Below are 13,843 nucleotides of genomic sequence, written 5' to 3'. Positions count from 1 at the left end.
ACTCCACAGCAACTTATGAGGCTGGCACTCTTGTAAACCGGTCAGAGCAGCGCCTGGCACAAAGTAAGCTCTCAGGAAGTGTTAGCTCTTATTAGTACGGCTGCTGGGGTCGGCATTTGACAGGTGAGGGATTTGAGGTGAAGGGAGGTTAAATGTTGACTATTACTTGCCAGGATATTTGCATATAAGAACACTTATATTACAAAAAATTCCACCAGCAAGTCTTATTTTAATCATTGTATGCTAAGGAAACTGAAGCTTAGAGGGGTTAAGGATTTGAATCCAGGCCTCTATGTACTTAAAACTTGCCTCTCCACTCTATCACACTGTCACCCACTAAGGCTTCATAACTCCCCAGACCTCAGTGAGGTTTGTCGTAGGGAGCATCTCCAGGTTCTAGCTCTTTCTGTCTCCACTCCTGTGAGAACTGGGTAGCTCCGTGGCACAGGGCAGTGACAGCAGAACAGCAGAACCCAAATCATTCTTAGGCCATTTCAATCAGCGCTGACACAGCAACCAGTTAAAACTGAAATCTCCTTCTGAGAGATTCCAGAGGAACCTTTCCTGGTGGTTTTATGTTGCTCTGTGTGCTGATGACAGTTGCTGCAGCTGCTCTGACAAGAAAATCCTCACTGGGCCATTTACAGTGACCAGGGAGCAGGCTCCAGAGCCTGGGAACATGCTTTACCCAACCAGGTCCCATGGAGGAGGCAATAATGGGGCCGAGAGGTGCCACGTCCCCTAAGAACAGACAGATGCCATCTTTGGATGTGCCTTGATCAACAAAATGGGTTTTATTGGGACTTGAACATTTTGTTTGATAAGAAAAAATAATGCATGATCAATACAATTTAATTCAACATAAATCTGTAAAAGACCTCAACCGTACCGGAAGCTATAAAGAACTGATGAAGAAGATAAGCCTGATCTGGTAAATAAAAGAGGTTCCATAATAGGTGCAAATAAATGGCTGTGGGGACACATAAGAGGGAGGCATTTTTTTTTTAATTAGAGAAAATCTATAGTGGCTCTCTATGTTAGCTGAATATTCTTTCTAATCACTTGGAGACTTTTTTTTTAAAAAAATGACCTCATCTAAGTCCCTCAACAGATCAACTGACTCAGAATTTCCAGGCAGTGATGTCCAATCATAGATATTTTTAAAAAGTTACTCAAGTGACTGTACTGTGAAACAGGTTTGAGAATCACTGGTTTCGGGAGCAGGACTTCATCAGAACTTTGATGAGAGGAAATGGGGAGATAGGGAAGGTCAGGGAAAAGCATGCAAGCAAAGGAGGAGGGCAAAGAGAGTGCAGCGTTTGCGAACAGCGGAAGAAGGGTCTGAGCAGGTTTGAGGATCCACACGGAGCATGAGAGGGGGCAGAGGAAAAGGATGGATATGCAGGGGCAAGACCATGGAGACAGGTTAACATCCGAGGGAGTTTGAATCTTATTTTCAAAACATGTAAAATCCTGCTCCTTATGCACGCCATTGTTTACTATATATCGTTCTCATTTCTAAATGACCCAGATAACTATGCCGAGATAAAAAAAGCAACTGCTCACAACTTCTCTGTTAAAACTGAGAATCATTGACTCCCACCACTGCATCCAGACCCAGGGTGTGCTGCACCTATGGTAACGACGGGTCACCGCCTTCATCTTCTGCAAATACGACTTGGCTAATTTTTGTGCATCCATCTCGCCTGGCATTATAAAGATACACGAGCAAATGAGAGGGCGAGAGAGGCTCTGATAAACTCAAGAACCTTGATTCTGTCTGCCTCTATAATAATAATACCTAGGACTAGTCATTTCTTCAAGCATATGATCTACTTTAGAAAGAGGCAATTCTTAAACCTTTTTGCTCGTGAAATAGTAAACTGCACATGGGTGCTGTTCTTTATGATGCCAATGACATCCGATGCTCACAGTAACTGATGAAGTCGACAGAGCCGGTGTTATTATCCCCATCTAACAAAAAATGGTGCGGAGTGACATAAGACTTCTCCTAAAAGCCTACACCTGCCACACTTTAGAATATAACACATGCCATTCCTGACATTGTCTGGGATAAAAAGCATAGCTGAGTACATGTTGCAAAACTACTCTTTAAAAAAATTTTGTTTAAATTTCTTTAGATGCTGCTATTTCTTTTAAAGGTAAGCATTAGTAGCTGACGTTATTTAGGGCTCATTCTGATATGCTAATTTTCAGTGCCGTTAAGATATGTTATTATGATTCTGAACATTTCAGGCCATAAATCCCTCAAGAACAGAGATCTTATCTGGTTTATACCCATCTTCCCAGAAGGCTTAACACAGAGCTGGTATGATAGTTGTTCTCAATAAATATTTCTTTTTGTCTAAAATAAAAGACTCACATGATTTTGTGATATTTAACATCTTATGTTATGCACCACACTGGTTGTGCTCTATACAACTAGTTATGTCAAACCAAATAGAAAATAAATCTGACCTGATATGGTTTTGATTGTCTATTCCTCCAATTATTTGACATAGATGCATTGAATGCCTACTCTGTGCCTACACTGTTCTCGGGGCTGGAGGTACAGTGCAGAAACACAGACAAGGTCTCTGCTTTCAAAGAGTTTGCACACTTGTGGCAAGAGACAGGGACACACATGTGTATGCACAGTGAATCTGAGAATAAAAGATGCTATAAAAGATATAAAAGAGTGATATAATGAAGTGACCAGAGAAGGACTACTTCAAATAAAATGGTCAGGGAGGGTCTCCTCAAAAAAGTGGCATTTGAGCTGAGAATTAAATGAAAAAGAAGACAGCCATGCAACAAGACAGGGGTTGAGTGTTCTAGACAAAGCACAGAACAAAGACAAAGGCCCTGAAACTGGGTGAATTCGTGGTCATGTTCAAGGCATGAAAAGATCTAAAAGGTTGACATATGTAGGACATAAGTCCAAGAAGTAGGCAGGGACAATATCATCCTAAGCCTTGAAGTCCATGCAAAGAAGTTAGAAACTTGTTTTACATTCAACAGGAAGGCATTAGAAGGTTGTAACAAGAAAAAGACACGATCTGATTTATACGACTGATTCACCAAGAAATATTCTGAACCAATGGAGTGTCCTCAACTACCAAAGAAAAACGAAATGATGGCTATATTTCTGTTATTATTAAGACTCATTTACAAAGATATTTCCAAAAGCGTGGAAATGGAAGAGAATTCAGATTAACAATTACCAAAATTAAAAATGCCACTAATGCAAACAACTCTAGTCTCTTGCCAAGGAGTCCAGTGTGCTGAAGCTTTCCTGTGTAGACCAGGGATCAATTCATGGATGAAGAAAGTACTTCCCCAGAGAGTGCAGAAGCTTCAGTCGCCCCAGGCACGCCACTCAGTGTGGTCAGGAGAAATCAGCAGGTGAGGTGGCTGTGACATCTGTCATTCTAATGGGGACATTTATGGGAGTAGCAGGGCCTTATTGATAATTACATCAGAACAGCAGGCACAAAGTGACACTGTCCCTAGCATCTGGGATGTAGAGTCACCTTGACCTAGGCTCGAGTCTCAACTTGCATCAAACCAGCCGGGTGGCTGGGAACAAGGTGCCACCCTTTCTGGGACTGTGTTTCTTTATCAGGAACATGAGGGGTTGCATTTTCTGGTTTATGGAACACCAGCTACCAAAGAGCCCCACTGGCAAGACAGAGGAATAATGCCATTTCCTGTTCACCATCTAGTCGGAAAGCAAATGCACGGTGGTGGAACAGGTGAAGCTATAGAAACACAGAGTAGAGGGAAGGTCTAGGGTTAGCAGAGGAGAAGAGTGATGACTCCCACCAAATGACTGGAGAGTGCTTCCCTCCCGGGGGCTAGTGAAACAGGAGCTGAAGTTAGGAAAATGAACAGAAATTCATATGTGAATCAGTGTGATCAAGGAAAGGAGGGGGTCATCTCTGATTCTGAGTTCTGTTCCATTCCAGCCAGAGGGCACAGCATGTGCAAAGGCACAGAGGTGTGCAACACCATGGCAGGTCCAGGCAGTTACAAAATCAAATCAAGAAGGTGACTCTAAGGTCCTTTATGTGCTAAAAAGCTCAAAGTCTCCCCTTTTAATGATGCCACACACAGTTTTTTAAAAATGAAATTTTTATTTTTAGCTCCCAAATTTAAAATCACATACGTCAATATTCTCTCTTTCTATCTCCATTCCTCAACAATAGCCGTCTGATCTATTCCTGTTCACGTAACACCTATTTACACGGAGTTGCACACATACAGAAGTCCCTTCCTTACCGAAGGCCATATGTAAAGGAAGGACACGCAGACCCAGGATAAAGGTAAACCTCTCCCTAAGGTCATACATCATTATTTTAACAATAATAGAAACACGGATGGAGTATGGTGCAAAGTGTTGAATAAGCAGGAAGTTTAAGATAATAGTAACTAACATTTACAGAACATTCAACAGATATTAATTCAATTAATTCTCACAACACTCGTAAGAACTAGATATGAACATTTCCATTTTACAGATGAGACAGCTGAGGTAGAGACTAGGTAAGGCCTGGCCCAGGTAACCTACTTAGAAGTGGCAGAGCTCGAATCTGACTGCAGGAAGTTTGGCTCAAGGGTCCACACTTTTACCAACTACACTGCGTGCCTCTCAACATTCATGTCAGGACTATGGTGGGCAGTTCATGCTGTGTGCCCACTGTTCCCTAATCTATCTCTGCTTTAGGGCAACCTCAGGGGAGAGGTTGGAAAAACACAAAGTGGATCTCAGTAGCAACCTTTAGAAAAAACAGATATGCAATGAACAGAGAAAACACATTTTCAAAATCAAATTCCTATTTTCTAATTCAGCAGTCTGAACTTTGGGAACCTGTGGTCAGAATGCTTGCCCTCTAGGTGTGTCCAAATCAGCATTAAGAATTCAGCAGAGTCCACATGATATAAAATAACTGGATTGGCCAAGGTTGTTGTGGAAACAATTACATCTTTGATCAGCTGTTTGGATTTCATGAAAGTTGTAAGGTCTTGAAGGTGAAGAACTCCATCTGTTAACTTCCTCTGTTCAGCAGTTAACAGAACCACAAGCAGAACAGTGACTAAAGGCGGTGGTAATAGCAATGATAATAAGTTCAATGCAACTGTATCAGATTTGTGCATCGATTCAAAGCTTACAGTCTTTAAATAGATGGTATCCCATTTAGTCCTAACAACGTGTGTGTAATATTATCCCCATTTGTACATATTCACAGATGAAGGCTCAGAGGGATGCAGTGACTTTTGCAGCACAAGAGCTGGAATTTAAATGAAACTAGGGTCCAGTCACATTTCCTCATCTCCCATGGCTGCCTCTGAAACCGTTAAAACTTCCAGCAAGCCATCATGGTTTCCCTTAGAAAGAATGAAATGCCATAGCATACAGACCCAGGCTTTGTTCTTCTGACTGTCCCAGTTTCTGTATAAAAATACTAAAACCCCACACTGTATTATCTCTGAATTGCAGAGGGAAGAAATGTGAAGACTGATGAATTGAACCAGTAGGTGGTCATATTTTAGCACTGGGAGCTGAAGAGACTACCAAAGCAGGCTGCCCCTCCTGCAAGGTCCATATGGATGAAGGGCATGGCTGAAAGCTGCTTACCAACACAGGAGTCCCCGGACAGTGAATAGGTCCCATCGTCATGGAAACCGCTTCTGCACTCACAGTGGTACCACCCGGGCAGGTTAACGCAGCGGGAATGGTTGTGGCACTCAATGAGTCCCTCTGTACATTCATCAATATCTGCCTCAGAGAAAAACACAAGCCCACCAGGACATTAATTTCTTTTGACACTAACCTTTCAGTAAACACCTACAACATGCTCATGTCAACATATCAATTAAAACTGGTTAGTCACCTATGATGAAACTTATAGGAGGAACCAAATCTCACTTCTTCCAGAATCCAAACAAATTGAAAGCTTCATTTTGGAATGCTTTCTCATATACTGAACAATGAATGAGACCTGATGGTCATGAAGACATTTCTCACTACAAATGCTGTGTTAGCTTCTCAATCACCAAAAACTAAACTGAGGCTGTTTGGCACAGTTTTGGTATTGAGCGTAATTACAGATATTATTTGGTGTTCTTTCAAAATATCTATGAACAACTAAGTTCAGGAAACTCTGGGTTAAAGAGTATTAAACTGATGTGTTTATATTGCAGTCTCAGAGACTTAAATCTTTATATGTCCCGCAAAGCTTAGAGAGGAGGATAATAACACGCACTGCTACCCAAATTTATTTGGCTGAGGAATGCCTTTTTTCAGGATACTTTTAATACCTTGTGAAACTAATGTTCTGGGGAGCACAGTTTGGGGACTATTGCCCTAATTCTTTCAAAACTGTGAATTCACTTCAGGACTTGATTTATGAGAGTCAATCCGAGCTCTTCATTCCTCAGCCATTCCTGGTGAAAGGAAGTCTTCTAGGTTTGTTTGCTCCAGGACCTGGCTTTTTAGATTCAGCAAATGCTGGCTCATGTATAGATTGTCTGGTCCAAAGGCTTACCTCTGAGCTGAAGGAGTTGACACTATTGCAGAAAGACAAGCTGTCAATTGTTATGCCAGACTCAGCTCACTCTTACAAAATCTCTCCATGTAATTAGGTCTTGGAATCTAGCCATTGTTGGCTGGGAATCTTCCCCTAGTTCTCCTGGAACTATCTAAACTACAGCAGTCTTATAGGAATAGAAATCTAATTGAGATTGGGATATAATACCTAATGAATAAAATGTACTTTGGAGTCTTTTTCAGCACTGCCCTGATGTAGGCATCAGCTCAGGGCCCATCAGCTACTTTCTGATTAATTTCCTTAACAAGTCCTAAGTCGTGCACAGGGCTGTGACTGTAGTTTGAAACCTGTCACTCATCTCATGACATTCAAGCCAAGTACAGAGAGAGAACGTGATGCTCTTTACACGGGGCAACTCCAGCTTTGCCTTCTCCTGTCCACTACCGTCTTCCTCCTGGTTTATGGCTGGTATCTTTCAGTCCACACAGTCCTCTGATGTACGGCAGCCATTGGGCTTCCAAATACATTCAGGCCTCAGGGCCCAGCACTTCTTTGGCACCTTCAGCTCCTGTAGTCAGGTTGTGTGTGCATTTATTATAAACCCCCAGAAAATGAATTATCAACAACTACCTGGATTGTCATTTCTGAAACTTTACAGGTGTGTGGTTCTGTGGGACACACCTTGGGTCACTAAAAATTTCAGAAATTGAGATACAGAAGTGACTGGGGGCTATATCTCCCAGAGAGGAAGGGCTGGCACTAGGTCACGGCTCTCAGTTCAGAATTTTTTGAGTACAGATCACCAAGAGACACAAACATAACCGGAAGACTGATTTCAGAGAGAGCTTCTCCACGTTAGGCTGAAAGATAACTCTCTATAATGAAGCAGCAACAAATTCTACCTCAGATATTTATTTCCAAGCTCCTAAAAAGGCGGTTATGATCCCCACAGACCCTGTCACTTCTAGACTATTGACAATGTTCAGGTAGCAACCATTTAGCCACAGTGAGTGTTTCAGGAAACCAGGAAATACAAAAGCAAAAGCTTCTCGAGTAGCGAAAGCAATCTTGTGTTCCGGTTGGCTTGGGACAAGCCTAGTTTGTACCTGCTGGCCCTTTCACTCTCAAAACCATCCCAGTTTGGAGAATAAATTATCTGAACACCTTCCAAATAATTCCTCCATCCCTTGATTCAACAGGAAACTTCTAGGAGGAGCAGGAGTGATGAATGATGTGCAAATATTTTTTCAACTCACAGATATTTCTATTTCCGAAATGAAACGATGAGAGCACTCAGTAAGAGCTTCTGTGACCAGCAGGATGGAAGTTATTTGTGTTGCATGGGGGACTCTTGTAGGGAGTGAAGACAACCAGACAGTTATACATCTACGACTTCCTCTGAGACACTAGGGAATCCCTGGCTTGCATCGAAAATGAGAAAAGTAGTGGAGATGTCCCTTCTCTGGAAGCTGCACTGCTCACAGCAGATTCTGGGGACTTGCTGGGAATGACCAGGGCCCATCACCCACTGGCACTTGTTACCAAGGCGGCATGTTTCTGTTCTGCGTGCAAGGTCAATAATTGAAGCCCAAAATTTCATTTTATAAGCAACCAGACTGCACTTGAGAGCAGCTCACATTTTCAACATGTTCATTGAACTGGCTGTTTCTTCTGCGTAATCACAGTCATATTAAAAGCAACCACCACAAACCCAAACACAGACAACACTTGGAGGCTTTTCAGCGACATTTTAGGGACTTTAAGAATTATAGAGAGGTCGTGGCTGCCTTTGTCCTCAAAGATTTGTTTTTCGCAGTCAGGACTTGCTACAGGCAAACAGACAGGACAGATGCTCTGGGAACCGGTCTCCGTGAGCTCACTATGGAATCTGACTCTCTTTCAAGGAATTCTGAAAAATCAGTGTTGAGCCTGGCTGCAGCACACAGTGTGCCAGCCATCCCAAAGGAAATGGACAAACAAACAAGAATCATCTTTCCTTCCTAGAGCTAGTCCTAAGATTGTGTTTAAATCTCAGTTTAATCCAGCACAGACGTGAAAATGTGGCAAAGGAACTAAGAGATGCTGGAGGTTCTTGAGAGTGGAACCTGTGGTGTTCATTTCTGTATCCTCAGTGCCAAGTGTCTGCTAAACAGTGCCAAGTGTCTGTGAGTACATGATAGCCCAGGTCACGCAGCTAACAAATGGTGAAAGCAGGTCCCGAGCTAGCTAGAAGCTCTATTTGTCACTACTCTATCATATCATCTTGTTGACTAATCAAGAAAGGAAGATTTGCACAAAGATAATGCGTTTATTCAATTCTCTAAGTATTCGTTCAGCTGAAAATATGTTGTCAAGGATGATTTTTGTGTTGTGATGGACGCAAAGGTGAAGAAGACACGATTCCTGAAATCCTGGAGCTCACGATCAAGGAGAGGAGACATGCACACTCATCCTTCAAACCCCACCACATATTACTTTCTCCAACTCCTCCTACACACAGGCCCCCCTCCCCAGTGACTCAGTATACGTACACCTATTTAAGCACATATCTTGCTCTATCACAGTTATTTCAATTTTGTGTCCATACTCAAATGCAAATTTCCCAAGATTAGAGACATCTTAGGTTTACATTGATAGTGAGTATTAAGAAATATGAAGGTGCCCAATAAAAGTTTGTGAGAATGAATAAATGAAAACATAAATGACAAGGGGTTGAATGACCAAACAGTGAAAAAGTGCTGTAATAGATTCAAAGTACCACAAGATTGCCTGCTGTCTGTAAGTTACAAAGATACAATGTCAATTCAAAAAGCTAAATATAATGGGGTTAGTTTAATCCTTATATGTTATTTACTTCTAAAAAACACCATGTAGTTTCTATTTAATACTTTGCTTCTATGTCTAATCTTTAGAGATATTTTAATTGGCACAATAGGTAACAAAAAGACACACAGTTATAATTGTCTGCAATGAAGAATCCTACCTGTACCTTGAGTTTTTTATTCACAATGAACAACAGATGACTACCCAAGAATTTCTTGTAGGATGTGTCTGATTCTATCTGGAATGCAGTGAATTTGCTATCAAAAGCCATTTGCAAACAAATCCTTGGATTCTGGCAAAATTCTAGTCTCTTGAGCTGGACGAATTTCTTTCTTCCTCTGGTTTCCTCCCTCTCAGATTTGCTATTTGAAAATTTACAAAATCAGTAAACTGTTTCCCAAAGTTAATTTTCAAGGAGATTCTTTTGTATTTCACGTTAATTGGTTAAAGTTTGCAGTGAAGTAGTGGCTCAAGTTATAGTTAGATTACATCTTTTCCAAGGATTTGTAGAGACAGGAGGTTGAGTCATGAGAAAAACTTTTGATACTTTTATTCATTCAATAAAAGTGTATCGAGCACGGACGTACGAAGCACTGTATTATACCCTGTGATACAGAGATGAAAAGACAAGGGCCCTGTGCTCCAGACACAGTGGATCAGGGCAAACTGCAATGTAAGAAAACAACCAAGGTTAAGAACGTGGGCTTTGGATACAAACTAGACTTCAAATTCCTGCTCACCAACACACTAATACATTGTTTAGATTTTTCCAAATCTCTGTTTTCTCTTCTGTAGACTGGGGATAATAAAATCAAACTTCATAGGATTGATGAACAAGAAAGACTCTAAACAAAATCTGTTCTATTTCTCCTATTGTCTAGGATATTAACCTTAGACTCTACATTACTGATAAAAACCAGAAGACAGAAAAAGTAATGATTAATTGGCAATCAGAAAACTGGTTAGGATTGAGAGATGATTTCTGGATCACTAAAAATATTTGGATTTTGAGACAATTGTAACATTGGAAAACATTCAGGAATACAATTTATGAATTTGTAATATATACACCATAAAAATAAGGATTCTCTCTCCCCCAAAAAGTCACATGAATTTAAAGAAGTGGAACCAGTAACATAAAGTACCACTAGTATAGTGAACACAAGCCTTATTGTTATTTAATATTTGCGGAATGCCAGGATTGTACTGAACATGACATGCATCAGAATGTTTGAGAGAAAATAAAAAGAAATAAATGAAACAGACTCTGTGACAGAAACAGCCTAGTTCTTCCATATGCTCTTCTTCTTGGTCTCCCAGAGGAGTGTTCTGAGAACACCTCCTTGGCAGCTAGGTGAGGCCATATTTATAGAGCTAGAACTAATGTAATTCCAATATGGTGCACAAAAATGTCTCATATGAGCCTCCATGTTATTTTCACCTTCTCTCCTGCTGGAGGCTAATGTTCAGGGAAACCTTGAAAGCCATATGTTCAAAATGGCAGAGCCTTTGTCTGCCCGGCTCCCTGCATGACCACGTGGAGCAGAGCCCTTCCACAGACCTGAAACTGTCATAGATTCTTTTTTGTGTGTGTGTGTGAGGAAGATCAGCCCTGAGCTAACATCCATGCTAATCCTCCTCTTTTTGCTGAGGAAGACCGGCTCTGAGCTAACATCTATTGCCAATCCTCCTCCTTTTTTTTTCCCCCCAAAGCCCCAGTAGAGAGTTGTATGTCATAGCCGCACATCCTTCCAGTTGCTGTATGTGAGACGCCCCCTCAGCATGGCCGGAGAAGTGGTGCCTCGGTGCGCGCCCGGGATCTGAACCCGGGCCGCCAGTAGCGGAGCGTGCGCACTTAACCGCTAAGCCACGGAGCCGGCCCTGTCATAGATTCTTCACATGAGCAGAAGTACGTTTCTGTCTTACTGAGCCATTCCACAGCTTGGGGCTTCACTGCTTCTGCCGGCATTTCCTGTTTTGAAAGACCCTTTCCATATTAAGCGGAAAGACTGTGCTCAGGACAGAAGTCATGCAGGCATGATCTCTAAAATCAAAAACAAGAAAACAAGGAAAAAACCTCAGCACCAATCACCAATTACCTAGGCAGTTAAAGGAGGGGGAGAAGTTTTGTGCTGAAAGTCAAGATTCACAATAATGTGCAAAGCTTTGCAGTCACATACGCTGGAGTTTGAATCTTGGCTCTTACTTCCCAGCTGTGTGACTCAGCAAGTTATTATCCTTCCTCAGCTTCAGCTTCCTTGGTTCTTAAATGAGGATGACCTAGTTTATAATATTCCTTTAAGGATTTAATGAGATCAATGTAAGGCTATTCTACAAGGCTAGGCAGACATTCATTAGGGCTGCAATAATTAACGTTCTCTAATGTCTAATCCCCACTTGGTCACAAAAGAGCTATGTGTCCATGCCAAGACAGTTCAAGTCTCCAGGCTTCAGTTCCTTCCCTGGAAAATGAAAGGATTGTGCTGTCGCACACTCAGTCCCCTTCCAGCTCTACTGCGCTGGAAGATGGGAGATCTGGGCCTTGGGCTTATGCCTTCATCTGCTACTAACTAGCTGAATGGTTTCTATAAGGTTTAAGTGGCCTCTTTGAACCTCAGTTTCTTCATTTGCCAAGTTGCAATAAAAAAAAAAATGCATGTTTTGTCCGTCTCACAAACAAAGCTCCAATAAGGTATAAAGAAGCTCTGCAAAGTCAATTAACGCTACACAAAATATATAATGACATAATTATTACTGTTTCTTCTGTGTAAACCCTGATTAGCAACTAGTTCTGGTCCATTAAACTGAAAGGTGCCTGCTATTAATAATGTGTCAATGGCGTTGGTCATATGACACTCTGCCTTTTGTAAATCTCTTTCTTTACTGACTTGGCACTAGAGAATCACTCTCTTTCTGGTTGCACTCTTCTAATTTTATCTCCAAAGTCTGTCTATTTTTCTATCTATTCTCAAAACAAATCATTCCCAAATTGTCCCATAAAGAACCAATTTATTCGCACTTCAACTCTCCTCTGCTGTCTGGAGGCTCTCTGATCTGCATCTAAACTGACCTGTAACACAAGTTCATGGACATATTTACTATTGTCTATGGATTAGCTAATCTCAGGGGTCTCTTCATTTCAAACTAATTCTGCCCAAAGCGTTTCATACCATCTATCTTTCTAAGTATCAAACTCATTTCCTTCCCCAGCACTCCTTCCCAGCTCTCATTCCTCACAATCAATGAATGAAAGGTTAAAGTTCTTATAATGCCTTACAAAGCCTTATGTGATCTGCCTTCTCTTACCTCTTTGAATGCATCAAACACTGTTCTTTTTGCTTACCCTGCACAGCTACATTAAATTCCTAGCTACTCCTTGGGCACACCAGACATGCTCTAGTCTTTGCATTTGTTGTGTGCATATGCTGTTCCTTCTGCCTGGAATGTTCTCTCAGATACTTCCATGGCTTAACCTCTTGACCTCCAAGTCTTTACTCAAATATCCATCTTCTCAGCAAGCCCTTCCCTGGCCACCATATCTAAAATTACAACCATACCTACTCACACCAGCTCAAATATTCCTTATCCTCTCTCTTGTTATATTTTTCTCCTTTGCACTTGTTGCCATCTAATGTGCTTTATATTTTATGCACATATCTTGTTTGTTTTCTGTCTTCTTCCATTCACTAGAATGTAAGCCCTATGAGGTGACACAGGACAGAACAGGACTTGAAACTTAGTGGGCACAAAATGAAGATTTGCTGGATGAAGGAAAGATAGAGGAAGGGAAGGAAGTTGCATTGGAAATTCTTCCTTTGACATGGTTTAAAAATCTGCTTTGGATCCATTCTCTAGATCTGTTGCCAATACCATGCTCCAGTTCCTTTTTCTCTCAGACCTCAATAAGGCAATATCTCCTGGTTGGTCTTGCATTCATTGTCCTCTCCAATCCACAGAAATACTAAGTTAATGTTCCCCAACCTAATTACTCAGAAAAATTTAATGAAGATAACACTAGCTATTCTGGCACTTGATAGCTAATTCAGCTTGGGTAAGTCATTTTCCAACTCAATACATTAATTCTTTTATTTTTATAATAAGCAGAGATTAGACTAGATCAGTGTCTTTCAACCAGAACTCCACAGAGCACCAGGTTTCCTTGGAGGTTCTCTCAGCAGGACCAGGCGAATGTCCAGATGGAATAACCTTGAGTGACCATTGAGCAGCTCTACAGTTCTGTGGCACAGATCTATTCAAGTTCCACTGCTATGAACACTGATGATTTAAAAAACATTGAACTAGATCATCTTCACTCCCAGATAGAAATTCCTGTGATTCTGTGATTTTATGCTATCCTGCTCCTCTAGTACTTACAAATGATCATTATCATAAAAGCCTCCCACCAGGCATTCAAAGCATAAATAATCTCACCTCACTTTGCCAACCAATTCACTTTTATTTCTCAAAAT

General features: G+C 41.2%; 1 protein-coding gene across 3 annotated transcripts in view; it reads right to left on the bottom strand.

Annotated features, from left to right (window-relative positions):
• Positions 1–13,843, bottom strand: part of NELL1 (neural EGFL like 1) — a 778,808-nt gene that overhangs the window by 44,157 nt on the left and 720,808 nt on the right. For 2 of the 3 annotated variants that reach the window (XM_058546145.1, XM_058546147.1), the window contains exon 16: positions 5,639–5,779. The exons of the other annotated variant lie outside the window; for it this stretch is intronic. In XM_058546145.1, the coding sequence (XP_058402128.1) occupies positions 5,639–5,779 (141 nt within the window). The remainder of the gene's footprint in view (positions 1–5,638; positions 5,780–13,843) is intronic. 3 annotated transcript variants of the gene reach the window in all.

The sequence above is a fragment of the Diceros bicornis genome, chromosome 7, assembly GCF_020826845.1.
Source record: "Diceros bicornis minor isolate mBicDic1 chromosome 7, mDicBic1.mat.cur, whole genome shotgun sequence".
Classification (NCBI taxonomy): domain Eukaryota; kingdom Metazoa; phylum Chordata; class Mammalia; order Perissodactyla; family Rhinocerotidae; genus Diceros; species Diceros bicornis.
The sequence above is the reverse complement of the archived record's forward strand: the minus strand, read 5'-3'. Positions and strand labels throughout refer to the sequence as shown.